Raw genomic sequence first — 26,440 nt, 5'->3', positions numbered from 1 at the left:
GTGAAAAGTTAACTGAAACCAGTTGAAATTATTTTCTGATGCCAAATAGTCACTTTTTCACCAAAATAAATTTACACACTTTTATCAAGTGTTTATAAACGTAGTAGGTGTCTAAATACTTAGAACTAATTCTATAAGTGATGACTTCATCACAAGTAGAGTTAGGACTCTAGTCCTGCTTTTAAACACAGTTAAGTGTTCTAAGTAAGTGAAATTGTACAAAGAAGCCACATGGCCATCTATATCCTGTTCCTTTCCTGGGGTGGAATTAAGGATGCTTGCCAAATAGATATTGAATCTGATGATGAATGAACTTTAAAATAGAAAAATACATGGCTAAAAATCATAAGTAGAACTTGGAATGGCTATGTCTGAGGTCTAAGGGTAGAAGATTATAGTGAGATTAAGAAAATGGGTGAAAAATGTTCCATATGACTTTAAAGTATCTATTTACAGTAAAAATCAAATTATGAGCTGACCTGGGAGACATGATAGAACTAACTGTAGTTGAGTTTCTTAGATCATGACTTTGTTTCATTTACTTTCTTACCTTCCTCATATTAATATTTTACCTATTATTTCAAAGGAAATATAGAAACTAAGAAGGGGAACTGAAAAATATTCATTTGTGTATAGAATTACAGTTGCTATCTAGATAAAGGGCTAAAAGTGTGGTAGTATTACAATTTCCAATAATAATTATTATAAATTAAATACTCAAAGATCATGCGGCAACTTCACCCTTGTAATAGATATAAGGACACAATTTTCCAAGTGCCTCCTTCGTTTCTTCAGTCTGTCAAGTAGACTCATTCAGTTACTTTTTAAAAAGTTTATACAATAAGGATCAGAGGATCAGCCTTGGAACATGGAGAGAGATGATGTTTCCCTCAAGAACAAAGGACATATTTATTGGTTGTAGAATGCGATAAGGATAATGACTCTCTACAGGGCATATTTGACATTTGTTTGCAGTTATTATAATAGAGCCATGCTCTCTACACTCAGGATTTCTCAGCTGATACAGAGATCAATTTTGAGTATAACAAACACTTGAGTTCTTGTATGTCTCTCTTATGCACCTGACAATTAAGGAATACTAATGTGAATGAATGTGCATTTGCATGCCTTGATGGGCATTTGTAATAGTTGCTTATGTATGACTCAGTAGAGTCAGACCCCTTGCCATAGAACAACAACAGTTTAGTTTGTTAGAATCTAGGTAGACTCAGAGAGCAGACCCTTCAAGACACTTGTCACCTCACTGACTAATTATCATAATGAACAGTTTCCAGAAAACGACGTTTACATATTGTAGTCTATTGGTATGCACATATTAAAATTATTTTAGAGATATATATCATTACAGTTTTTATATCTAGAATAGAAAACAAATGCCTTCATAACAGTTAAGAAGAATATTGTCTTTCTATTTATAAAATGATTGAATTCTAATTATTACCCAGATTTATTTGCTGAGTAAATTAGTGTGACATGCCTTTCCAGATCTTCCTAATGCTCTTTTTAATTCATCTTGCCTACATATTTATACATAATAATTAAATTTTGTATCCTTCATTTATCTGAATCTTCTGATTGATTGAAATATTACAGAATAATTGTTTGCAATTACTTATTCTTTTTATATCATTTTTTCAATGAAGAAAATATTTTTTTATTCAGTATGAAACACACTTTGCATATATTGGTAGAACATATCAACATGTGATTGCATTATGCTCAAGAAAATCAGTCTTACCAAAATACATGTAACTTTGGGTGGTCTGAGCATCTACCAAATCAAATGATTGGCATTTTTTGTTTGTCATATAGAACTCACTATTGTTCTATCATTTCATGTTTTTTGTCTTTTTTTTTTTTGATATCTGCTGATATTAGATAAAGGTGACAGAATTTTCTTTTTCCCAATGAGGATAACTATAGAGGCAGAGTTGGACATACTAGCATTTCTTGATTTGCCTAGTAATTTTTTTTTTACTTTCATGGTCACTCCCAGCGATGCCCATGGGTTACTCCTGGCTCTGACTCAGGAATTACTTGAGGGACCATATAGGATGCTGGGAATCGAACCCAGGTTGGCCATGTGCAAGGCAAATGCCATATCCTCTGTGCTATCACTCCAGCCCCTTGCCTAGTAATTTTTAAAGGTCAGACATCGTGACCACGCTTAGAAGGGTCTCAAATGACAATATACTTCTCACAATTATCTCTTATAAGCAGTTAGGGAAAGAAATATTACTTTAATCTAGTGTTGAGCTCACTTGCAGTTTGTTTGGATGTTTTTATATGTGTATGTATATTTAATGTGGAGTTTTCTTATACATAATTACATATAAAAGTAACGATAGTATAATGAAAAAAATTATGCACCTTAAGAAAAGTTATGTGACTCACTGTAACTATTTTCAATACACTGGGTCAGACCAGGGAGATAGGGCAGTGGATAAAGTGCTTACCTTGCATGCTTCTGACCATTGAGTTATCCTGAGGACCCCTGGAGCCTTACAGAAGTGATGCCAAGCACAGAATCAGGACTGTTGCTGTGAGCAACATCATACGTAATCCCCTGAGGACAGTTCAGGAGTAAATCCTGAGCACTTCTGGGTGTGACTTTAAGACCCCAACCCTTCAAAAATATATATTCACGCTGGAGCGATAGCACAGTGGTAGGGCGTTCGCCTTACAAGTGGCCAACATGGCCGACCCGAGTTCGATTCCTCCGCCCCTCTTGGAGAGCCTGGCAAGCTACCGAGAGTATTCGATATGCCAGACACAGTAACAACAAAGTCTCCAATGGAGACGTTACTGGACCCGCTCGAGCAAATCGACGATCAACGGGAGGGCCTTTACCTTTACCTTATTATAATTTTGTGTGGTATTTGGTGCAATCATACTGATAGTTGCTCATGTCTTCTGCCTGGCTTTATGTTCAGGGATCACTCCTGGTACGGTTTGAGGGAATATATGGTGTGCTTAGGGAATGAGTCAGCATAGACTGCATACAAGGCAAGTATCCTACCCAATTTGATTTTGCTGCAGTTTTAAATTTAAAAGAGCAGCAACATACTCAAACATACATACTTGTGAGCACACACATGCATAGTCACACACAATGACAGACATAGTCCCTGCCTGGCATTTTTCGTTTTCCATTTATTTCTAGTCTTGTCTCATTCTGTAATAGTATTAATCATCATTCTTCCTTTCTCTTCTTAGAAAGAACTTTATTCTCTAAAATAAATTCTGAACTGGAACTCTTGTGTTAGCATTGCTTTTCCCCTATCACCTAATCTGTAAAGTCACATACCCTCCCTGCTGTGTGTATAAGGAGGAATCTCAGGTGAGTAGAACTCTAGAAACTGTAACTCAACAGCACCCACTTTCCTGAGACTGACCCTCTACTTGGAAAAGTAAGGATGGCATAAAGCACAACTTGTATTGTTAATATAGGTAGCATATGGCCAGGCATTAAGGAATTGATTATTTTACCAGGTGGAGAGAAACTACAAATATTTTATAACTATCTGGGGAAAGAATATGTATAGATGGCAGAATGTAACGTCATTTACATGGATGGCAGAATGTAACGTCATTTACATGGATGGCAGAATGTAACGTCATTTACATGGATGGCAGAATGTAACGTCATTTACATGGATGGCAGAATGTAACATCATTTATACTGGTTAGAAAGATCTAACAAGAGAGTTGTGGCAAAACCCAAGCACAAAAATTTGTAAGTCTACAACTGTACCTCATGGTGTTTAACTAATAAAAGTTTAAAAATAGATAAAAAAATAAATATAGACAAACTATTGTATAATTAATCCTTTAGGTCTTTTCTACTAAAGTGTACAAAAAATTTCATTCTCTGCAAAGATGTTAAAGATGTTCAATACTTATCTGGAATTTTAAGACGCTTGTCTATTGATGACTAGACTCTGATTTGGAAAATAGCCAGTGGAAAATCATTCTTCTTCCTCTCCTTCCCCTTAAAAGCACACAAACACACACACACACACACACACACACACACACACATAAACATAATACTGTACACATGTTCATTTAACAATCACTTCAATTTTTCATTGATATATTGGTAATAAACGCAATTTTAGAGTTCCCCAATATATTTGAAGTTACAGTATTTTAAAATTGTATTACTCTAAGACAAGAGAAAATGTATAAACTTTATCTCTTTAAGTTGCTACGGATAAACTGCTATTATTTGACATTAAAAGTTCACTATAAAATTTTAATTTCATCACCCATAAAACTATTGTCAGTGAGCTAAACCGCTGAGTCACAATCTATGATTATTGATGTACACCAGACTATCTATATATAACTTTGTTCATCCACTTTGTATTATAAAAGGGTATTTAAATCCCTTGACATAAAATCATCATTAGTCTACAACATAAATCTGTTCTTCTTTATAATCTTTTTGCTTTCTCTTGAGAGGCTAGATTTTACTTGATGTAAAGGGATTTGTCATTCTAATTCTTAGGTTTAATTCTAATTGTCAAGCGCATGTGTAAATCTTACAAATTTTAGTAGGAGAATGGATCACTTATATGTAAGTATCTAGCTGTAACTCTGTAGCACTTTTTAATGCATCTATCACATTTTAAAATTGTTTAATTTTATTTGTAATTTCTTATAAAAAATTAACAAAATAGCACTTTTTAAAATTTTTTTCTCATGGCTGGAGTGATAGCACAGCGGGTAAGACATCTGCCTTGAATGCAGCCAACCCGGGTTCGATTCCCAGCATCTCATATGGTCTCCTTGGTCACCACCAGGAGTAATACCTGAATGCATGAACCGGTAGTAACCCTTGTGCATCACTGGGTGTGACCCAAAAAGCAAAAACAAAAATAAATTATTTCTCAACTTCTTTTCTTTTTAAATTTTTAAAAAAATGTATATTTTAATATCAACAAAATACCCCAATTATTGATAAAAATTCCAGAGTTGAAATCGATTAAGTGACAAAGCTCCAGTATTAAAATCATTAAGTACTTTTTTTAAAAATCTGTTTTTATGAAAGGTAAAGGTAAAGGTAAAGGTAAAGGCCCTCCTGTTGATCGTCGATTTGCTCGAGCGGGCCCAGTAACGTCTCCATTGGAGACTTTGTTGTTACTGTGTCTGGCATATCGAATACTCTCGGTAGCTTGCCGGGCTCTCCGAGAGGGGCGGAGGAATCGAACTCGGGTTGGCCATGTTGGCTGCTTGTAAGGCGAACACCCTACCGCTGTGCTATCGCTCCAGCCCGAAAAAAGTTTATATCTGATCACGAGTTCTTAAGTACCAGTTTAAGAATTTATTAAGTTACTTGAGCCTTATTACTAATGTTGCTAGTCAAGCCTTCTGTTTTGTTGGGGTTTTTGTTTGTTTGTTTAGTTATCTTCCGTGTTACTCTCCCATCTAATTTGGTGTGCTCCTACTGGAATTTCAATATTGAGGAACTAGGTGGTGTCCGTAGCAGCCTGTTCCAGAGCCTTGAGGATCTATGATCTGGTACAGTGAGTTGACATGGGGGTGGCTGTGTACTGACTGGGCTTCTGAAAGCATGAGAGGCGAGGAGACGCTGCAGACCCGGACTCCAAGAAGACCCCAGAGTTCTAGTCTGGGCACCAGGCTACCTGGAATCATCCACAGTTTGATTCTCTGCAGAGAATGTCAGGGGAGTGATGGATTAAGTCTTTGGTATGACTGAGGCCTTGGGGTGTGGGTGAGACTTCAGGCTGGTGGGGGAGGGGAGGACGGGGATCCTTGGACTGCCCACCTCCTAGGCCCCGGGATTTTCCAACAGCCAGTGTTAGGGACCAGAGGTACCATGAACTGCAGATGATTGGCTCGCATCTCCTCTGAGATTTAATTGTCAATCTGCAGAGCTGCAGAGCGACCAGTGTGCAAATCTCCTTTTTAGCGGCTGTCTCTAGTTCTGTTCGTTATATATGTTTTTCCACTTACCCAGGCATTTCTATTCTTTAAAAATGAGTGGGTTCAAATAATATATCCCTTCTAAAATACTAAGAATTTTACATTGAAAATTAGCATTGTATTCATTTTATAGGAGCTATTCGTTAAATTTTCATTTTATTTCATTTTGGAGATTTTATTTTCCCTAAGCTTTTTATTACTTATTTGCAATATTTATTTCTACTTCTGAAAATGAAGGTAATATTAGCAAAAGTTCCTTTAGGATTTTTTTTTTTTTTTGCAAAATAAATAGCATTCAAAAATACATTTTTTTTTTTTACTTGAGGCTATTAGGATTTTATAAAGAGATAATCTGCTTGATTTACATGGCTTGAAGTTTACAGTGTATGGATATTTTCAATTCTAGCTATGTAGCTGTTAAAGAAAGGTGTCTTTGGGGGCACTCTTTTCAAATTTCACATTTCATGGGTAGTGAAATGCAACTGTTTAGTTTGATATATTGTAAACCATGGGAGACTTTATGTTTATTTGGTATTTCTTTGGCTTTGTCAGATTTGTAGTGCTCAATATTTCCGTAGTTTATTTTTGTCCTTCAAATGAGATCTCACAGCTGGTGTTGTAAAGTGCTTAATTTCTCCACAGAGTATAACCATTTAACATTCAGTTTTTATCCACAGGGCTAAAGAGACTATTTAGCAGTTTTCCTCAATTCTAAGAAAAATAGTGCATTCATAACTTGGTTCTCAGTATATGCTTGAATTGATTGAAGCCTCAAAAGATTTCTAGTTTCAATCTCCTATCATGGGCCCATTTCCAATGCATTTCCTTCCTGTCCCTCCTCACCCCCACCCAGTCTCATGTCATGATTACCCATTTTTTCCAATTATCACTTACCACCTCCTTGGAAAATGGAGTCAGGGCAGACTCCGAGACTCTTTGATCCTGGTTGACAAAGTGGATTTAGCAGCTCTGGGATTGGCTATGTCCTCTGAGGACTGTCCTCTTTCAGTGATGAGATGAGATGAATCCTCTTCCGCTGTTGATTTTTTTCTTCCAGTCAAATCCCATTCTCACCTACTGACTGTAACAGATTTTGATCTCTGCTGCTAAAAAGGTACAGACAGACTCAGGCATTGACTAGGGTGAAAAGAGAGAGACAGGCTGGATGTAGTTTTGGTGTTAAAATGACAGTGTGGCTTGTAATCATAGTGACTTATTGTGTCTTTTGTCCTAGACAAAAAAATTAAAAATATATATGGAAATATATGGAAATATATATGTAATATGTACATATATGGAAATATATATAATAAATTCTTGAGTGCTCTCCTAGGCTATTCTCTGTTGATTTTATATGCACATATGTTTTTCCTAATGATTTAGCCTACCTGTACCTTTTCCGTGTCATTGACAAAAGGTCAGTTTCATATTCATGAAACAAGCAATAAATAAATGAACTGAGAAAAGCAAATGATACTACAGCTTGCTATTGTTGGGTCACACACCACAGATCACAGATCACAGATCATCCTGTTATTCGTCGATTACCTCGAGCAGGCCCCAGTAATGTCTCTTTCATCCTGGCCCTGAGGTTATATTCAAGGCTCTTTTAGGAGAATGAGACCCATCATTGTTACTGGTATTTGGCATATTGGGTGCGCCACGGGGAGTTTGCCAGACTCTGCCGTGTGGGCAGGCTACATTCGGTAGCCTGCCAGTTTGTCAAAGTAGGAATGGGTCACACACCATTGGTGCCCAATTTATTTCTGGCTCTGCACTCTGGGATTACTCTCGGCAGTGCCCAGGGGACCCACATGGGGTGCTGGGGATTAAATACTGGTTGGCTGCATGCAAGGCAAATGCTCTACCTTCGTATTATCTCTCCAACTCTATAATACAAGTTTTAATCAGCTCTAATCATTTTGTTTGACTATCACTTCTTGAAAATATGTTTTATGGTCTACTGTCTTCATTCCATATTCAAGGAAAACCACATGCGATATCAGAAATGGCCTCTTCCTCTTTCTGCCTTCATGGAGGAAGGAAAACTATAATCACTTAAAAATTAATATCCAGTGTTCACTTTCTAAAGTTTTGAGGATCTATCTTTACAATTGATTTAGTCACTAAAATAGTGAAATAGTAAATGTATTGATAAATTGACTCCATATGATTTCTTCAAAATCCTTTCCCTGTTAAAGACAATTGTGTTGGTTATAATAAAGAAAAGATAAAATATCCATTAATACCCAACATCCAATGAATAAATAATGGATAAAAATATTCTCTTGGAATTAATGTTTCTTTTCATTATTTTTATAAATTTCTGGTTTGCGTCAATTTCTACAAATATTAACTTATTTTTATGACTTTTTGAATTTAGATTGACATTTTTGAAAAGTTATTATTTAGCACTCCTTCCACCTGAATTTTTTATGAAAATTAACATACAATTTATGAGAATATTTTCTGATAGACTTGACACATTTATATATGTATGCATTATTATGTATGTATCCAATATACAGTTTTGTACATACTGACATGCAAAATTAATGGTAAAGTTACTCAAACAATTTTAAATTAGGTTTTAATGCATTAATAGAAGAAAATAGTCTCCTTTTGGAAAAAAGATATTTGCATATTGTACTTAATAGAACAAAATCCAAAATAAATGCTGGGAAAAAATCTCTTCAAAGTAGCTTTTATGTGAGTCTGATAGAGCATGGAAATAACTTTTCATTGCTAATCTTTCTGAGTCAAAGTTGGTTTGTCTCTTGGTAGAGTCAACTAAGACTCCTGCAACTATTTCCTAGAATTATTGACAATTGTAAAAGCAGAAACCTTAGAAAGTGAAAAAATCTACGTATCTGGGAATTTTAATATTATCTGGAAAAAATACAACAGATGGCCAAATGGATGACATTCCAGGGTGCAAATAACACAGAATGACACGTTAGGTCATACACTTGTGGTCTGGCAGAAACACAAGTGAGATCAAGAAGATTTTACAACATTTGTAAATAAGCATTTCAGATTCTGGAACCTGTATCCAGTGTATCGATATTATGAAAATTCTGGAATAAAGAGCAGGGGCAGGGGAAATAAGAGAAAACATGTGATAACAAATGAACCTTCAGTTAAAAGCATTAGGAGACTGGCACTGAGGCATTATAAGATATATTACATCAATTTAGTTTTAATTTCTTAGTACATGTCAACATAATGAGGAAACTATAGCAGAAGACAAGTTCCTCTTAGAGTGTAGTTCAAATCATTTTTTATCAAGCACCTATTATGTGAAAGAAGTTTTACAGGAAAATAAAAGAACATTATTTCATGATCTGGCCTGTGATAATAGTAAAATTACAACTGCATCTTATTATTGCTGGAAGCCCAAGAACTATGAAAACAATTTAAAACCTCACATATTTATCTGTCTGATAAAACTTAGGTTGTATTTTCTAACTTTCTTGTCAAACATACTAAAGGGAGTGGGGATGGGTGGGTACCGGGGGCCTATTTTAATTAGAGAGCTTCAGCTGAAAATGTCAAATATTTCTACTGTCAAATAGAGCTGGAAACATGTTAATGGCCTGTAAATGTTAATACTCTTCTAGACTCAGCTTGAACTAAAGTATGTCTTTATGTCTACATTTTCAAACAAAAAAAAACCCATTAAAATGGCAGGAAGTATATGTCTGTTTGATAATTTAATATTATTGAGGGCCATCTAGTTGTAATACTTTCTGAAATAGCAGATAGTTTTAGATTTTAATGTGGAATTCACTTTTACTCCAGCGACTATTTTAAAAGCACCCCTTATTTTAACTTAAGCTATTAGAGCTTGTGAAAAATAAACAGAGATTTGACTGGTTCAAGATTTTTCAAAATGTTAAAGAAAAGATAGGATACATACTACTATTCCATAAAACTTGCAACTGCATTCCAGTATAATCTGCAACTTGTATGATAAAAAACATAAGTTGTTATCTTTCGTTTCTGTAGAAATATAGAGGTTAAAACTGTACCTATCTATCCAAAAATATATTTACTATAAATATTCTTTAACATCACAACAAAATTAGCTATAAAATTTCTGGAACCCTTATATTTACCAAGTTTTTACTGTTTATTATTGCTCTTCAAAGGACTTCACATTTTATTTCTTTTATAGTGAATAGGATTTTTTAGTTTTGACCTGATTCATGGCATCCGCATATCAATTTTTCTGATTCCTGCTGTGTTTTCAGGAGCAAAAATATGATATATATATATATAAAACAAATACATAATGCATTTATTTTGAAAGTAAATGCACTCAGAGTTATTTTTACTTTACATAGAAGAAACAGTGGCTAGGAAACCTGGAATATATTGAAGATAGAAAGACAGTTTTTCAAGATATTTTCGAGATATTTCAGTTACATAAATCTTTCTGCAACAAGTAAGATTTTTATACATTTCTCTTGACATTTCTTTATCTGTCATATTTTCTAATTTCTCAGTAACCCAGTTGAAGCCATCAGAATACCAACCATCAAATTAGAGTATATCATTTACAGTGGTAGATCCAAAGGCATTCCCAGAATTCTAGTAACATTTTCTTAATAAAAAGATACGTTAAAATTTCTTTTCTCTGTTGAAATACATCTGATATGATTTACCTTATTTCGCCTCTCTATTGCCTCATCACTCAATTCATATAGATAATTATAAATATGGGTATAGATGAATGCATACATATGTGCATATGTACGTTTTTAGTTGTAGATATTATTCTCATACATAACACTACAATTTCATTATAGTTCAGAGTTTTCCAGTTCAAGTGCATTAAGCCTCTGTGAAGTACATTTGATTTTTATCATTCCAGTGAGGTACACAATACATTTTGTCAAGTTGCTAAGTCATTTTAAGTAGAAAATTCCTTGTTTCCTGAAGCCTCATTCCTTTTCAAAAGCAAAACCTTCATCTGGGAAAAAAAAAAAAGAATTTTTTTTAAAGTTAGATGCACAACTGCCCCACCCCCGAATTCCATCACTACATTGTCAACATTTATATAAAATGACTTGCTATAAAATTGAGAATATAAGAATGTTGGTCGGAGCTGGAGAGGGAGGACAGGGTCCAAGGCACCTGTGCGCAACCCTGACATCACATGTGGTTGCCCAACCAGCTCCATGAGTGATCCCAGAGCAGAGAGGCAGAAGTAAACCCTGAGCACCACTGTATGTGCTTTCCCAAAGAGTCTCCTTAAATATTCTTATAATTCAAAGGTCAGTCATAAAAGAGAATTGCTTATATCTGCCATGTTATCATGCCACTCTACTCATTTATTATTCAGCGTGGCTGAGATCAGTCTACGCTCTACACCTCTTCTATAGATCTCTGGCAATGAGAATCTCTTCTATATGTTTTCCTATTAGTACTCAGTCTATTTATTTTCCTTAGCTCAAGAAATTGAATGTACAAACAAGTCTAAAAAAGTCTTCATGCAACATTATTTAACAGGTGCATATTCTTATATTCAAGAATCAAATTCTTATTAGCATTCTACCACATACAGGAGGAAATTTCTCTCTTTTCTTTCTCTATTCTTAACCTGTTTTTGGGAGTTGGTTTGTCCCAAGTAGTACCTTAAGCTTCGAAAGCTGTATTCAGTTATGTTCAAAGTACCATATAGTGCCAAGGTACAAACAGAACATGGGCACATACTATGCACACCCCTGAAATTGAATGCATTTACAAAAATTATCTTCTGCTATGAAAATATATATGTCACTGTCACTGTCCTCCCGTTGTTCATCGATTTTCTCCACCGGGCCCAGTAACGTCTCCATTTTTATAGACTCGTTGTTACTGTGTTTGGCATATCAATATATATTTAATTTTTATTAGTGAAACACCAAGAGATACAGTTGTAGACTTACAAATTTTTGTGCTTGGGTTTCAGTTATACAATGATCGAATACCAATCCCTCCACCAGTGCCTATTCTCCACAAACAATGATCCCAGTATCCCTCCAACCCCCTATCCCCCCATCCCACCCTGTCTCTGTGGCAGGGCACCCCCTTTTGTCTCTCTCTCCTCTTGGTTGCTGTGGTTTGCAAAAGAGGAATTGAGTGGCAACCATATTCGGTCTATAGTCTACTTTCAGCATGCATCTCCATCCTGGGCGGATCTTCCCAACACTCTTTATTTGGTGTTCCCTTCTCTATCTGAGCTGCCTTTACCCCTAGACTGTGAGGCTGGCCTACAAGCCATGGAGTAAACCTCCTGGTACTTATCTTGGCTATTCTTGGGTGTTCGTCTCGTCTCCTATTTTGTTACTTTATGTTCCCCAGATGAATACAATCTTTTTATGTCTGTCCCTCTCTTTCTGACTCATTTTGCTAAGCATGATACTTTCTACGTAGTATCACTTGCATGTAAATTTTATGACTTCATCCTTTCTAACAGCTACATAGTACTCCATTGTGTAGAGGTACCAAAGTTTATGAAAGTATATTTTAAGTCTTATTACTTGCTTATGCTCTATAGCAAACCTTGGACAAATCACAATATATGTGTATATATGTATATATGTGTGTCTGGATAGATGTATGTAGATGTGCATATTATATGCATAGTTATCAATATGTAACTTATATAAATTTTTAATTTATATGTTATGTACATCTCACTGAATATTCTTGAAAGTCAACACCTTCCTATTGCATTGACTTGGCAATGCACAATAATTTTAAGGTACTAAATTTAGAATGTCATGATGTATGCTGTGATAAATTTGTGCTTAGTAAATATTGTGCGAGCACAAAAAGACAGCAGTGGTCTATCTCTCCTGCCGCCCGCATTCGGTAGTTTCAGGCCATTTTCCCCACTCTAGTGTGGTTGATGGCGATGGGCAGGCCAAGAAAGGAAATAAGGGCCAGGCTGGTTGGTCTTAGTTGCAGTTTATTCCAACCCTCTCTCCATTCACTCCTGTCTCTCCTCTGCCTCCCCCAGCCCACTCTTACAATCTCATTATACCCCCGAGCATGAGGGATTGGTGTTGAGTGAACGTTCCTTCAGTCAGAGGCACAAAAGAAATTTGTCATGGAGGGCCCATGTTCTCTCAGACCTGTGACCCCAGTAGAGAGCCTTGAAATCTCCTTTTACTGATCATGGTACCTCTAAAGGGCACAATTCAGTGATATCATCAAAAGGAGTTAACAGAAAGAACATTGAGGCAGCAAAACATGCATTGTTTCTTTGCATCTGCAGGCCAGTAATTTTGGCCTCCTGAAAGAAGATACAAAACCAAAAGTGAAATCTTCCTTGGGCTAGAAGCACTTGGATTTGCATGCCAAAGACTAGTCAGCTGGAACTTGGAATCTACTTCCCAAAGACAAGTATCTGAAATTTGCATCCCAAAGACCAGTTTGGCTAGAGCCTGGAATCTATATCCCATAGATCTGGCCTGGCTAGCACCTGAGATGCATGTCAAAGACCAGCCAGGTTTCTGTGAGAAAAGGAAAACTGCCCCTTACAATGTACTGAAATTATTTACTGAAGGCAGTTTGAAGGGGATAATGTTCAGCCTCATCCAAACTAGTCAGGACACAGGAGAAATCTTGCCCATTTTCATGGGTCCCTATGTTCCTGCCCTTTGTGGGGTGCAGTCTACATGGGCTCACCCTGACAGCTCAGCCCAGCCCCAACAGGTTGGGGTAACGGTTACACATAGGTGTGGTCACAATCAATAGGGGTAGTGTTCTTTCCCTTGGGGTAAGCCACCTCTAGAACAGATTCTCATTTAGGAGAACGACCCACCCTAGAACAGAATCCCCTGGGTATGTTTCTCCTCTCCTTATCCAACAAACATATATAAATCATTTTGTATGGACACAGTAAGAAACACTTTAAGCTTATAGAATTGCTCCCCTAGGGCCACCTCAGACTACAGTGCTCAGGCCAGATAATCTTTTCTATCCCTAGCAGGATCCTAGTCTCATTGTTATTTTTGGCTCATGACAGCATTTGTCTATGATCAAGCTCTTAATTTACAGTTAATAATCGTGGCACTTTAGCCTGGCCAATTTCGATGCCAGGGTAGCTCACAGCTTGCCCTGAGTCCATTCAGCCCCTTGTCGGGACCCTGCTTTAGGGTGCTAGGAATTAAGGGGAACTGAGGCTTAAGTCCAGAAAGCAGATGCCCAGGAGTGAGTAACATTCAAGCCAATTAAATCCTAAGTTACAAAGCATAATATTAACTGTCTTCCTGTATCTATCCAAAAAGAACATTGCATTAAATTGATGTTGGTGGACCCCATGGGTGGCTCACTCAAGTCAGAGGAAAGAAAGACGGTCACCCTCTCTCACTCCGCCTCTACCAGCCAGAAGTCCCTGGGAAGACTAGGACCGGTAAAGTCTGCAGTGAGCCCCTGCTCAGCATGGGCCCGAGCCTTGCCAGCCCGACAAGGTGGCCATCAGGCCACACCTGAAGTCCGCTTGGTCTTCTCAGCATGGGAATTGATACCCGCCACCCGATTGCTCCGGGAGCCACGGACTTAGGTTGGGGTGAGGATTTGCTCTTTGCAGGAAAGGAGAGGTCACTCCCAGGACTTACCCAGGGTTTCTAGGGTTCTTGTCTCGCTCGCAGAAAAGAATTTCAGGAGTAGGCGAGCAGTGAAATAACAAATTTTATTTAGAGGTTTTTGGGAGAAAAAGAGAAAGGGATAAGCAGATAAGTGGGGAAATGGAGAGTAAGAGAGACAGAGTAACACGCTCAGAGAGAACTTGGGCTTCTCCAAGGGTGGAGAGAGCCCCAAATGGGCTCTTGGGTTGGCTTTTATGGATCCTTTGAGGCCGTTTCTGATTTGGAATGTTCTGGAATCTCCTTGGGCTGGGTCACTGAAGTTAATCGGATTCAAAGGGAGGTCCGAGGATTTTAGAAAAGAGGAACTTCATGGGGAGGGGGCCTATATTCTCAGGATGGTCTTATCAGTTCTTTGTTTTCTGTATCCACAAGGTGGATTAGTCCTAGAATTCTTCTTCCATGAAACTTTGTTAATCCAAGTTTCATTGCCAAGGGCCTTTCCGTAGCTACATGCCTACCTCAAAACTATTCAAAAGACATAAGGAGAGGAGAAAGGCAATATTATCTTACAATACACGTTCAGTGTCCCTGAAGGATCTGACCTTACAAATTAACAGATTCTGACTAGGGGAAAAGCTAATTAACTGGTTGGGGTGGAGAGCATAGAAGTGGTTAAAGAAAGGATAAATCAATTGTTATCCTACAAACACGAAATAACAGAAATTCAGCTTTCAGAAGAAGGCAAGTCGATATGAGAAAAAAAGTCTCTCCATCAAAGTGGCTAAATTTTCTGATAAAGATGATGTAAGTCATAGATGGTGGATAGATTGTCTGGGAAGCAGTCCCTAAGTTGGAATTTAGAAGGCAAGGTGCTTCTGAGAGTCTATCTCAGGGGCCTTTTCTATGTACTACAGTAAAAAAAGAAGAGTTGGAAAGAGCGAGAGAACCAACCTCTCCATGATGTTATTGGCTCCTTGGCAGGCTCCAAGGGAAAGCTCTGGCACTAAACTTGTTCTTCCACATTGAATGTGCCGACAATGTCTGGATCTTTATAACTTGACAACAATTCTAGTTCAGAAGGGTTGTTACCTTGGGAAGACAGGGATATATTTCTAAGGAAAAAGTCACTCCGTGAAAGAATCTGAACAGCACTTCCAAGCATATCACAAACAATCTGGATTGAAGACTATGCTGAACTAATCATAATGTATGTGCCCTGAGGACATCAATACCAACTGGAAGTGAAATGGTACAATGTTACTCAGTTTTGAGAAGACACCTGGAGTGAATGATAGTATATTATAGCTAGTAACTTTCTAGCCCTTTATTCTGGCATTGACCATCTGATCCATTTATTATTGTATAATTTTGTTACATTTATATATTTATATATATATGTGTGTATATATATATACTAAATTTTTTTCTAAGAAGTTACTTAAAAATTTTACTTCTACATTTTTAATTTAAAATTGTTACTTCTAATAATTAAGCAATTCCATACCCCTCTCCTGAGTCTGTGCAATTGATCAAAATATATTGGCATATGCTAGCGTAGAAAGCATAACAGACAGAAAAATACATTGAACTCTTTTAATTATTATTAAAAAGGCATGCTCCTTTTAACCAGAGTTTTCAAGTTCTTCAACTGTCCTGGAGTTTTCATAAATGTTTTCTAGACAAGTGTTCGTAAAACTATTCTATACGTTAACATGATGTGAAAGGCTTGTTAAAAATAAATAAGTAAATGTTTGCTGCTTTCACTTACAGTCAGCGGGTTGAGAGTAAGAAGCGTTTGCTCAACCACGTTGAGCATTTACTGACTTTAAGCCACTTGTACCCCTTGGTATATTTTGTTGCTGATGTCCATGTCCAAGATGTTTATTGCTTCTTCCCTGCCAACCCGTTGTTTCTTCAGCTTTCACTTGAAACTTTTCTCACAGATTATCCACTGAAGGACTGCTATGAGTGACTGCCTAATAATTCTGTCCCCTTCTCCATTTCACACATTTTTCTCTTGAAAACAAAAAAAGTCACGGTTCCTCTCGCTCTGCCCCCGGACCCTTTTTTATCCATGAAAAGGAAACGGGCGTTTTTGATAACGGCTTGACTAAGTCCATTTTGTTTTGCTTGTGTCTGTCATAGATAACACAGCCAGCATTGTGACCAGGCGGAGGAGATTTAGTCGAAGTGTTCAGGATGTGTATTATCTGCCCATTCTCATCTCTGACGGTGGCATCCCCTGTCTCAGCAGCAGCAGCACCCTCACCATCAGGGTCTGCGCCTGCGAGAGGGACGGGCGCGTGCGGACCTGCCATGCGGAAGCCTTCCTGTCCTCAGCGGGCTTGAGCACGGGAGCCTTGATTGCCATCCTACTGTGTGTGGTCATTCTCCTAGGTAAGTCAGTTGTGCAATGGGGAATGCCATCCGCGAAGGAGAATTTCATGGAATGCATTTGTCTTAGAGATAGGAACATTAAGGTAAAGGTAAAGGTAAAGGCCCTCCCGTTGATCATCGATTTGCTCGAGTGGGCCCAGTAACATCTCCATTGGAGACTTTGTTGTTACTGTGTTTGGCATATCGAATAGTCACGGGGAGCTTGCCACGCTCTGCCGTGCGGGCGAGATACTCTCGGTGGCTTGCCGGGTTCTCCGAGAGGGGCGGAGGAATCAAAATCGGGTCGGTCATGTTGGCTGCGTGCAAAGCAAACACCCTACCGCTGAACATTAATGGGGAGAAAAATCATTTTCTTTTCCCATTTGTCTTGCATTTCAACACTGTCAATGTCACTGTCCTCCCATTGTTCATCGATTTGTTCAAGGGGGCACGGTAACATCACCATCATGAGACTTATTCTTACTGTGTTTGGCATATCGAATACATCACGGGTAACTTTCCAGGCTTTGCCGTGCAGGTGAGATACTCTGGGTAGCTTGCCAGGCTCTCTGAGAGGGGCGGAGGAATGGAACCCGGGTAGACCAGTAGGCTGCATGCAAGGCAAATACCCTACCACTTTTGCTATGTTTAAGAAATAAATTCTTGCTATATTTAAGAAACAAATTCCTTTAAAGGAAACTGCATTTAAGAAAATATTTGAATACTTTCTCTGATTGTTTTTATCACCTTTGGAGTGAAGTTGATGGTATTAGAGAGAGAGAGAGAGAGAGACAGATAAAGACAGAGAGACACAGAGACAGAGAGATACAGAAATAGAGAGAACCAGAGAGATAGAGAGAGATAGAGATAGACAGAGACAAAAAGAGAGAGAGGAGAGAGAGAGAGAGGAGAGAGAGAGAGGATTGGAGTCTGGAGGAGGAATGTGCAGAGCCAAGAAAGGCAAAGAAAGAAGGTCAATCTCCTTTGAGTTAACTTTCCTAAAAGCAGACTGGATCTCAGCCAGTTGAGTGTGATGAAAGAGTTGAACTAACCATTGAAAGACAGACTATTAAATTGATCTTTTTTAAAAACAGCATCTTGTGGAAAGAATTGATGTGAAGAAGTCTGTGCCATAGGGAAAGAACTGGATGGCTTAATTCAAATTATACAGTTAGTTTCATTTAAAATAAATCTTATGCCAAATTAAAGCAGATTTGTATCTGGAAGTGTCTATTAGTCTAAAATATCAATTGTTGCTATTAATTGATTAAAAACATTAACTTACATATTAGGAAGTTACAACAGTGTAAAATCCATGGGATTCATACTCAAAATTTCTATATCCCATCACTGCATGCCTAATCACTAAAGTGAGCATGATCCTTGTCCAATGTCCTCTCTCTCTCTCTCTCTCTCTCTCTCTCTCTCTCTCTCTCTCTCATGGTTTTCCTTCTCTCCTGCCATTTCTACCCATCCCCAGTGTTGGGTAATTGGTTCTGTATTCCAATGTCAAGGGCTAGGCATAGTTCAGTACTGTATATGTTCTTATTTTAATGCTCTATATTCCAGAGGAATAAGAATTTCATGGAAATAATTTCCCTAGAGATATAATACATATATTGGGTGTAAAATTATTTTTTCCATTTGTTTTACATTTCCATAAAATTAAATATTGTATTTTAATACTTTCTCTAAATTTATTATCACCTTTGTAGTCAAGTTGATGATACCATGCACTTTATTTTTCCGTATTGTTATTTAAAACAAGAGAGAAATCTCATTTTTTTTAAAAAGAAAGAAAATGTAAAGATTCTTTCTGCTTCATAGTTCAAAGCGGGTAGATTTTTTCTTTTTTTCAGTGTGTTCATCCTGGGACTTCTGCCTTTCTCTTCACCACCTTTTCTTTTGTTCTTTTCTCAGCATCATGCACAAATGGTGAGACAGATGTTCTTATGAGAATAGTTTCATTTTATTTCCAAGGCAAAAGAGAAATTATCTGTACAAAAGAGTAAATAGAGAGCAAGACGGAATGAAGCTGAAAACTAAAAATTGCCTTGAGGCAGAGTTTGAGACAGTTAGGGACTAGAGAAGGTGGCTTTGCTTCAGGGTATTAACAGGTTTTACAGCAATCAGAGCCTCAACAAGGCTTGCAGTTGAAAAAGAAAAAGGAGATTGAAAGAAATAAAGAAGGATCATACTAGCAGGAGAATATGCAGGAAAATAGATCAGGAAATTACTACAGTCTCCTTACCCAGATTTACCATTGTTTAGATTATTATTGCAGAGATAAAGAAAATGGATAATATCAGATATTTTAAATGAATGAATGAAACATGAAGATTCCAATCCTCATGTGAAACGATTTACGAAAATTTTAGCTGCATAGTTAGTAGCAGTATTTGAAAACTGATATTGATAATTCCATACATTTATGGCACTGTGACGTTCTTAAAATAACATTCTAAGAGTGAAAGTAAATACAATAGGCATTTTTAAAAAAATCATCTGAGCTACATAAGATTTATGGCTAATTTCAAATAGTATCAACTTTTGACCTCTTGTTAAATGCCCATTCCATCTTCCATGTGCTGGAAGGTACAAGAAAGGCATTTGTTGAAGTTAAGACAAGAAATCCCAGGGGAGAGAGAGAGAGAGAGAGAGAGAGAGAGAGAGAGAGAGAGAGAGAGACAGAGAGAGAGAGACAGACAGAGACAGACAGAGACAGACAGAGACAGACATAGAAACAGAGAGAGAGACAGAGACAGAGACAGAGACAGAGACAGAGGCTAAAACTAAGCTGTGACAGCCCATTATGCTCTATGAGTCAGGAAGTAAGATCTGGCAGAAGATGGTGAAAAGTCAGAGAAGGAGGAAAATAAGAAAATGGTGAGAAACGTTGATAAAAGTCATGGGTAAAAGAAATGTATCAAAGAGGACAGAACCTTTAACAATACTTGCCAGGAGTTAAAGAAATTGAGTCCCAAGGAATAGCACATGCCTTTAGCAAGGAAGTTTGATGTGCAGTACAAGGACTTTTCACTGCAGACGTTCCTAATAAAACCACCAGCGGAGACAGAAGTTGAGGAGATCAGAATTTATAAGAGTTTTTTTTCTTGATATATTGATTGCTTGCAGCTGCTATTTTCTTTCAATAGTCAGGTATTACTTCTGTGTCTTTAAAAATTAAAACCAAATACAAAGAAACATCGAAACTCCTGAACAGAAAATTCAGGCTGTGACCATCAATCCCCTAGGATTCTTAACTTAGTACAGAAAGATTTTAACTCAGGGAGTGGAGCAGTAGTACAGCAGGTAGTGGTTTGCCTTGCACATGCCTAACCCAGGTTGGATCTGTCATGGCCCATACGGTCCCCTGATCATGGCCAGGAGTAATTTCTTAGTGTGGAGCTCAGAGTAACTCCTGAGCGCCACCAGGTATGGCCCAACAACTAGGCAGAACAGAACAAAGACAAAAACAAAACTCAGTGATCTGAATCTACCTCCATATCTGGTGAACAGTCTTCAAACACAAATCATTGGGGAGAAGCATTCTAACCTTGGATTTCGTTTCCGGTAACATCAGTTTTTGATGCTAAAATAAAATTCTTAAAAGCAATTAAAATATTAAAATGCAAATACATTTTAAGATATATTATTCACAGTAATGCTTTATTATTCACGAAACTATGCCTCTCTTTAATTATTACGTAAAATGTTTTTTCCCCCTTAGGGGTTGATAAAAGAACATTTCCAAATTTTATCCTAGCCCTCAGAACTAGTAGAACGCAGGTAGGATTTGATATGTGTACACTTTCAATGTATATTGAAAATCAAATGTGTTTTTATAATTCCATCTAAAGGTTGTCAAATGATTTCTTAAGCCGGTTTTAAATGATAATCATTCATCATGTTAGTCATAGTGTTCATGGCATTGTAAAAGTGATTATTGTTATTTAGAGATCTCTAGGCAACAGTCTCAGGTTTTACTTATTTATTATTTTAATACTTTTTGGTTAATGTGTAAACTCATTTTCTTTTGAAAAATATCACAGCAGTAGGGCATTTGCCTTGCACGCAGCAGACATGGCCGACCCGAGTTCGATTCCTCCGCCCCTCGCGGAGAGCCCTGCAAGCTACCGAGAGTATCTCGCCCGCACGGCAGAGCCTGGCAAGCTCCCCGTGAGATATTCGATATGCCAGACACAGTAACAACAACGTCTCCAATGGACCAATGGAGATGTTACTGAGCCCGCTCGAGCAAATCGATGAACAACGGGAATCATTAACAGGGTAGAGAGATAATACAGGTGTTAAGGCACTTGCCTTATATGCACACACTTTGTGTTGTATTTGTTTGAAGGAGGGGCACACCTGGCAGTTACTCTTGACTCTGTACTTAGGAATCATTCCCGGCAAACTTGGGACCTTTGGGATGCTGGGGTTGAACCCAGTTCAGCAGCATGCAAGACTAGCACCTCGCTGACTGTACTACCTCTCCAGTTCTTGCCTCTAATCTGGTTTGAATCCCCAGTACCACATACGGTTTCCCAGTCATGACCAGAAGCTACTCCTTAGCACAGAGCCAGTGATACTGTGAACACCTCAGCTTCAGTTCCAAAGTAAACAAATCAACAACAGCGATTATTATTAAACAAAAAATGTTTAATAGCAACAGTAAAACTATTATAAAACTGATGTTTAATATAACAAACTGAGGTTTGTTATAAACATGAAATCAGTTTTAACATTAATATTTTAGTAGTGAAAACTATTAGTGGTAAGCTGTTTCTATAACTGGCTATTATTGTTTAAATCGAGCCCAAGTTTGAATGCAAGTAATTGGATTCTTAGTGACCTGTTTCAACTTGTTTCCATTTCTAGATCTTTGAAAGAAAATTCCACCTACAAGGAACTTAGACTCACCTGTATGTTTTGTGGGACTTATTTGTCTCTTATTCCAGGTTAAATACAATTTATTGTTTAAAAAATAATGTCAGATGCCATGTGTATACATTAATTATCTGAACATGGTGCTTTGAAAGCCACTTTATATTTTTTCCTTTTTTTTTTATTAGTGAAACACCATGAAGTACAGTTGTAGACTTACAAATCTTTGCGCTTGGGTTTCAATTATACAATGATCAAATACCCATCCCGCCACCAGTGCCCACCCTCCACCACCATGGATCCCCGTATCCCTCCGACCCCCATCACCCCCATCTCACCCTGCCTCTGTAGCAGGACATACCCTTTTCTCTCTCTCTCTCTCTCTCTCTCTCTCTCTCTCTCTCTCTCTCTCTCTCTCTCTCTCTCTCCTTTTGGGTGTTATGGTCTGCAAAAGAGGCATTGAGTGGCAATCATGTTCAGTCCATAGTCTACTTTCAACATGCATCTCCCCTCCTGGGAGGATCCTCCAAACACCCTTCATTTGGTGCTCCCTTCTCTATCTGAGCTGCCCTTTCCCCTAGAATGTCCGGCTGGCCTCTAAGCCATGGAGTGATCCTCCTGGTACTGATCTCGACTATTCTTGGGTATTAGTCTCCTATTTTGTTAGAAAGCCACTTTAAATGGTAAATAAAAAAGGCATGAGTCGAGTGAATTTCAGTGAGGACTTCTATGTTTTGAAATGGACAGAAGGACATTTACTTTGGACCTTTATGATATAATCAGACCATGACGTCAGAGAGAGTCATGCAGTCTTTCACTTTTTCTCCCAAGAACTTGACATTTCTTTCCCTTCCCACATCAATGGGACCAAAGCAATTGTCAGAGAAATGTTTACTCACACTTGGCCTTCAGATCACTGAATAAGCTTCAGATAAGAACACGCTTGCCATCTATCCTTTGCAAATAATGTGTGGGTTTCCCTTGAACAAAGAATTGAATATAATAGAGAAGTGAAAGTATGTGATAGAACACAGTAACTTCAAGAACTACTGAAAGTTACAGTCCTGACTTGGACTGTTTCATTTTCACCAGTACCACTGTAGCACTGTCTTTCCGACAGCTACATCGATTTTCTGGAGTGGCCATCAGTAAAGTCTCAATTGTGAGACTTGTTACTGTTTTTGGCATATCCAATACACCACAGGGAGCTTTCCAGGCTCTGCTGTGCAGGAGGGATACTCGCAGTAGCTTGTTGGGCTCTCCAAGAGGAACAGAGGAATCGAACCCAGGTCGGTCATGTGCAAGGCCCTACCTGCTGTGCTATTGCTCCAGCCATTTTCACAGTAGGGAAGCAAAAACTCTGCCACCTCAGAAATTTACAAGATTATTAGCTATTTCGTAGTATATTCCCCCCCCCCCCCGCCAAAAAAAAATCTGTTTGATTTTGGGAGGATATACTTGATGATACTCAGAGCTTAATTCTGGCTTTGTGCTGAGGGCTCTCTCCTGGAATTGTTCACGAGGCCATATAGGATTCTAGGGATTTGAAAAGGATTTAACCATGTGTAAGGAGAAAGCAGTAATCCATAACACAGTAATTATTTGAATATATTAATTTGATTGTATCTATATGACCATATCAGATCAATTTGATCTCTAATTCATTTCAGATCCCTCGATTCTACTTGATACAGGTTACTCTTAGTCACATGTCCAAGTGTTTATTCATTCCATGTTGCAGAATTTTTAAATAATGAAGGATCTACGGAAATATTATTTGTGGTGGAAATTCAAAAATCAGTGTCCAAGCTCTGAGTGATCTTAGATTTAGGTACTAGTCATTCATGCAATTTTTCTGAGTATTACTTTCCTCATTTTCAAAATAGACTAAGGAGTTCTATTGTGATGATTAAATACAGCAGGTATGTAAAACATTTTATTAAGTGACAAAATCCTCTACAACACAAGTTGCTACCCGTTAGAAGATATCATTTGCAATGTGATGGATAAATGCAATTATTAATTTTCCATAGCATTATTTTAAATGATCAAAGGTAAAAGGATTATCCATGTAAAGTATCACTGCTTTGAATTCCTACATACCATCAAAAGAAAGACCTTAAGGAAGAACTGCTTGCTCCTATCTTACAAAAATTTGAAATAGCAACCTTTAGTGGATCTAGCTCAAAGGATTAAGTACCTGTTGACAGAACCACTCACTCCAGTAATTTTTTTTGTAATTCTTACATATATTTTGTCCGCCCCTCTCGGAGAGCCCGGCAAGCTACCGAGAGTATCTCGCCCTCACGGCAGAGCCTGGCAAGCTCCCCGTGACATATTCAATATGCCAAACACAGTAACAACAAAGTCTCCAATGGAGACGTTACTGGGCCCGCTTGAGCAAATCGATGATCAACGGGAGGGCCTTTACTTTACTTTACTTTACATAAAAGTAGTCCACAGTAGTTCATTACAGGTGAACACCAATCTTACCACCAACCACCTTCCCACCACCATAAAAGGGAAGTGTGTGAAGGTTGTTGTATTTCATTCTGGAGCCATGCAAGCCCATATGTAAGAGAATACAAGCAAGCATGTTAAAACCAATCAGATTTGTGCTACTTTTAGTATGTAAGTGGGCTACAGTACAAGAGGTCATTTGCAGCCATGCTCCAGGAAGTTCTGCAGTGCTCTTTTCTGGGAGCTTTTAGTTTATAGTCTCTGAATCTTGGCCATTGATGAGATTACATGGTGCCAGGGTCAGTTTGTGGTTATGACTGCCAATCTACTGGAAAACTGGGGAGCTGGGGGGAGGAGGACCAGTCCCGGTCCAAGCGGGGTTGGAGGTCTCAGTCAAGGGGCCGGCATACCTAGGTTTCTCTGTCAGTTCCCTCTTGGGTGTCACTCCAGTATTTTTGCAGTTCCATATTGCTCTCTCACCTTCTTTTCCCTCACAGTAAACATTGGCTGTTTTCATAACTGCAGCAAGATTCAAGAATTCTGACCACCTCGCCTGACAACTGAGGGTATTAAAGCATGCTACCAAACACCAGAAATTCTCGATATTTTGTAGCATTGATATTCTTTTTCTTTACATTATTATTAATAGGGAAAAAAAATACTCTGGCTTTATCCAGAGTGCAGAGGTTAGCCTCGGGACCACCAAGGACAATAGGCTGAACATTGATGACCCTTTATCTCTGAGTCTCTCCTTCCTTGGTTTGCCTTCTTCTGGCTCTTCAATCTCTTCCCATTTCTTTTCTGCAGCCATCGTGGTCCTCTTCATCACCTTGAGACGCGGCAAGAAGGAGCCCTTGATCATTTCCGAGGAGGATGTGCGGGAGAATGTGGTGACCTATGACGACGAAGGGGGTGGTGAGGCGGACACGGAGGCCTTTGACATCACTGCCTTGAGGAACCCGTCTGCAGCCGAGGAGTTCAAGTACCGCAGGGACATCAGACCCGAGGTGAAGCTCACCCCCAGGCACCAGACACTGTCCACCCTGGAGAGTATAGACGTGCAGGAGTTCATTAAGCAGAGACTGGCAGAAGCCGACCTGGACCCCAGCGTGCCCCCCTATGACTCTCTCCAGACTTATGCGTACGAGGGGCAGAGGTCAGAAGCAGGGTCCATCAGCTCCCTGGACTCAGCCACCACCCAATCGGACCAGGATTACCACTACCTGGGAGACTGGGGACCCGAGTTTAAAAAGTTAGCCGAACTCTATGGAGAAATAGAATCGGAACGAACAACTTAGGGGGTCCCTTGTGCCCACGCTTTTGGATTTGCTTCCAAAAGGGAACGAGAAGAAACCTCAACACTGACCAAGGACCAAGCGGGGGAGGAAACGGAGACTTGGGTACCAGCGGTCCACTGGCTCCTGTCGAAACAAGTGTCCTTTTCGTGATCCAAACTGGGTTCTTGAGCTGGAAGAAAGGGAATGCAGAAGAATCGGCTCCTGTCCCTGGTGTATATTTTCAGTTGCTCAATAAAAGTCTGTGCTACTCTTTGATTAAGGATATATCTGAATGAAGCCACACATGGATATTTTGTTTCGATTCTCTTTTGTGGTTTTTTTTTGTTGTTGTTGTTGTTTGTTTGTTTGTTTTTCCTAGAGCAAAATGCATAGCAAAATGGTTCAAAAGCATTTCTGATTTTGATGTCTAAGGAGTGGTTCACTGCAAAAAATGAAACTTGTGGGAGTAATGATGACCTCGTTTTCACTGTCTTGGACAGCCCCTTGAGACCCGCACTCAGTTCTTTGGCTAGATCCCATTAGGCGTTGGGTTTAAATTAAGGGAAGCATCCCCAAGAAACCAGGACACTCTGCCATCGGCTTGTACGTATCATTGTTTTTTCTTTGCCCTCCCCAGTTATTTTCTCCATACAAAATTGATGGAGCATGGGGACCTGCTGCTTGCACTATGCTTTATGCAACTCTGCACCTCGTGGGCACCGCTCAGAAGTGCGCAAACCATTGCCTCTTTCACCTGCCCCATTTGACAGTTATTTTGACAAGAAGCCCTTTGAAAAAGAGAGAGAAAGAGTGGTTTGAGGTATGCCGAGATAATATGCTATAGCAGGGAAAGATTGGATTGGAGTAAAAGACTACCAACCTTAG

General features: G+C 38.5%; 1 protein-coding gene across 3 annotated transcripts in view; it reads left to right on the top strand.

Moving 5' to 3' along the window:
- Positions 1-25,593, top strand: part of CDH18 (cadherin 18) — a 784,408-nt gene extending 758,815 nt beyond the window's left edge. For all 3 annotated transcript variants that reach the window (XM_056108952.1, XM_056108953.1, XM_056108951.1), the window contains exons 11-12: positions 16,701-16,952; positions 25,086-25,593. In XM_056108952.1, coding sequence (XP_055964927.1) covers positions 16,701-16,952; positions 25,086-25,576 — 743 coding nt within the window. In that variant the 3' untranslated portion in view covers positions 25,577-25,593. The remainder of the gene's footprint in view (positions 1-16,700; positions 16,953-25,085) is intronic.
- The last annotated feature ends 847 nt before the right edge of the window (positions 25,594-26,440 follow it).

This window comes from Sorex fumeus, unplaced genomic scaffold (assembly GCF_029834395.1).
Source record: "Sorex fumeus unplaced genomic scaffold, SorFum_2.1 ptg000240l, whole genome shotgun sequence".
Lineage (NCBI taxonomy): Eukaryota > Metazoa > Chordata > Mammalia > Eulipotyphla > Soricidae > Sorex > Sorex fumeus.
This window is presented reverse-complemented; position numbering and strand designations above follow the sequence as displayed.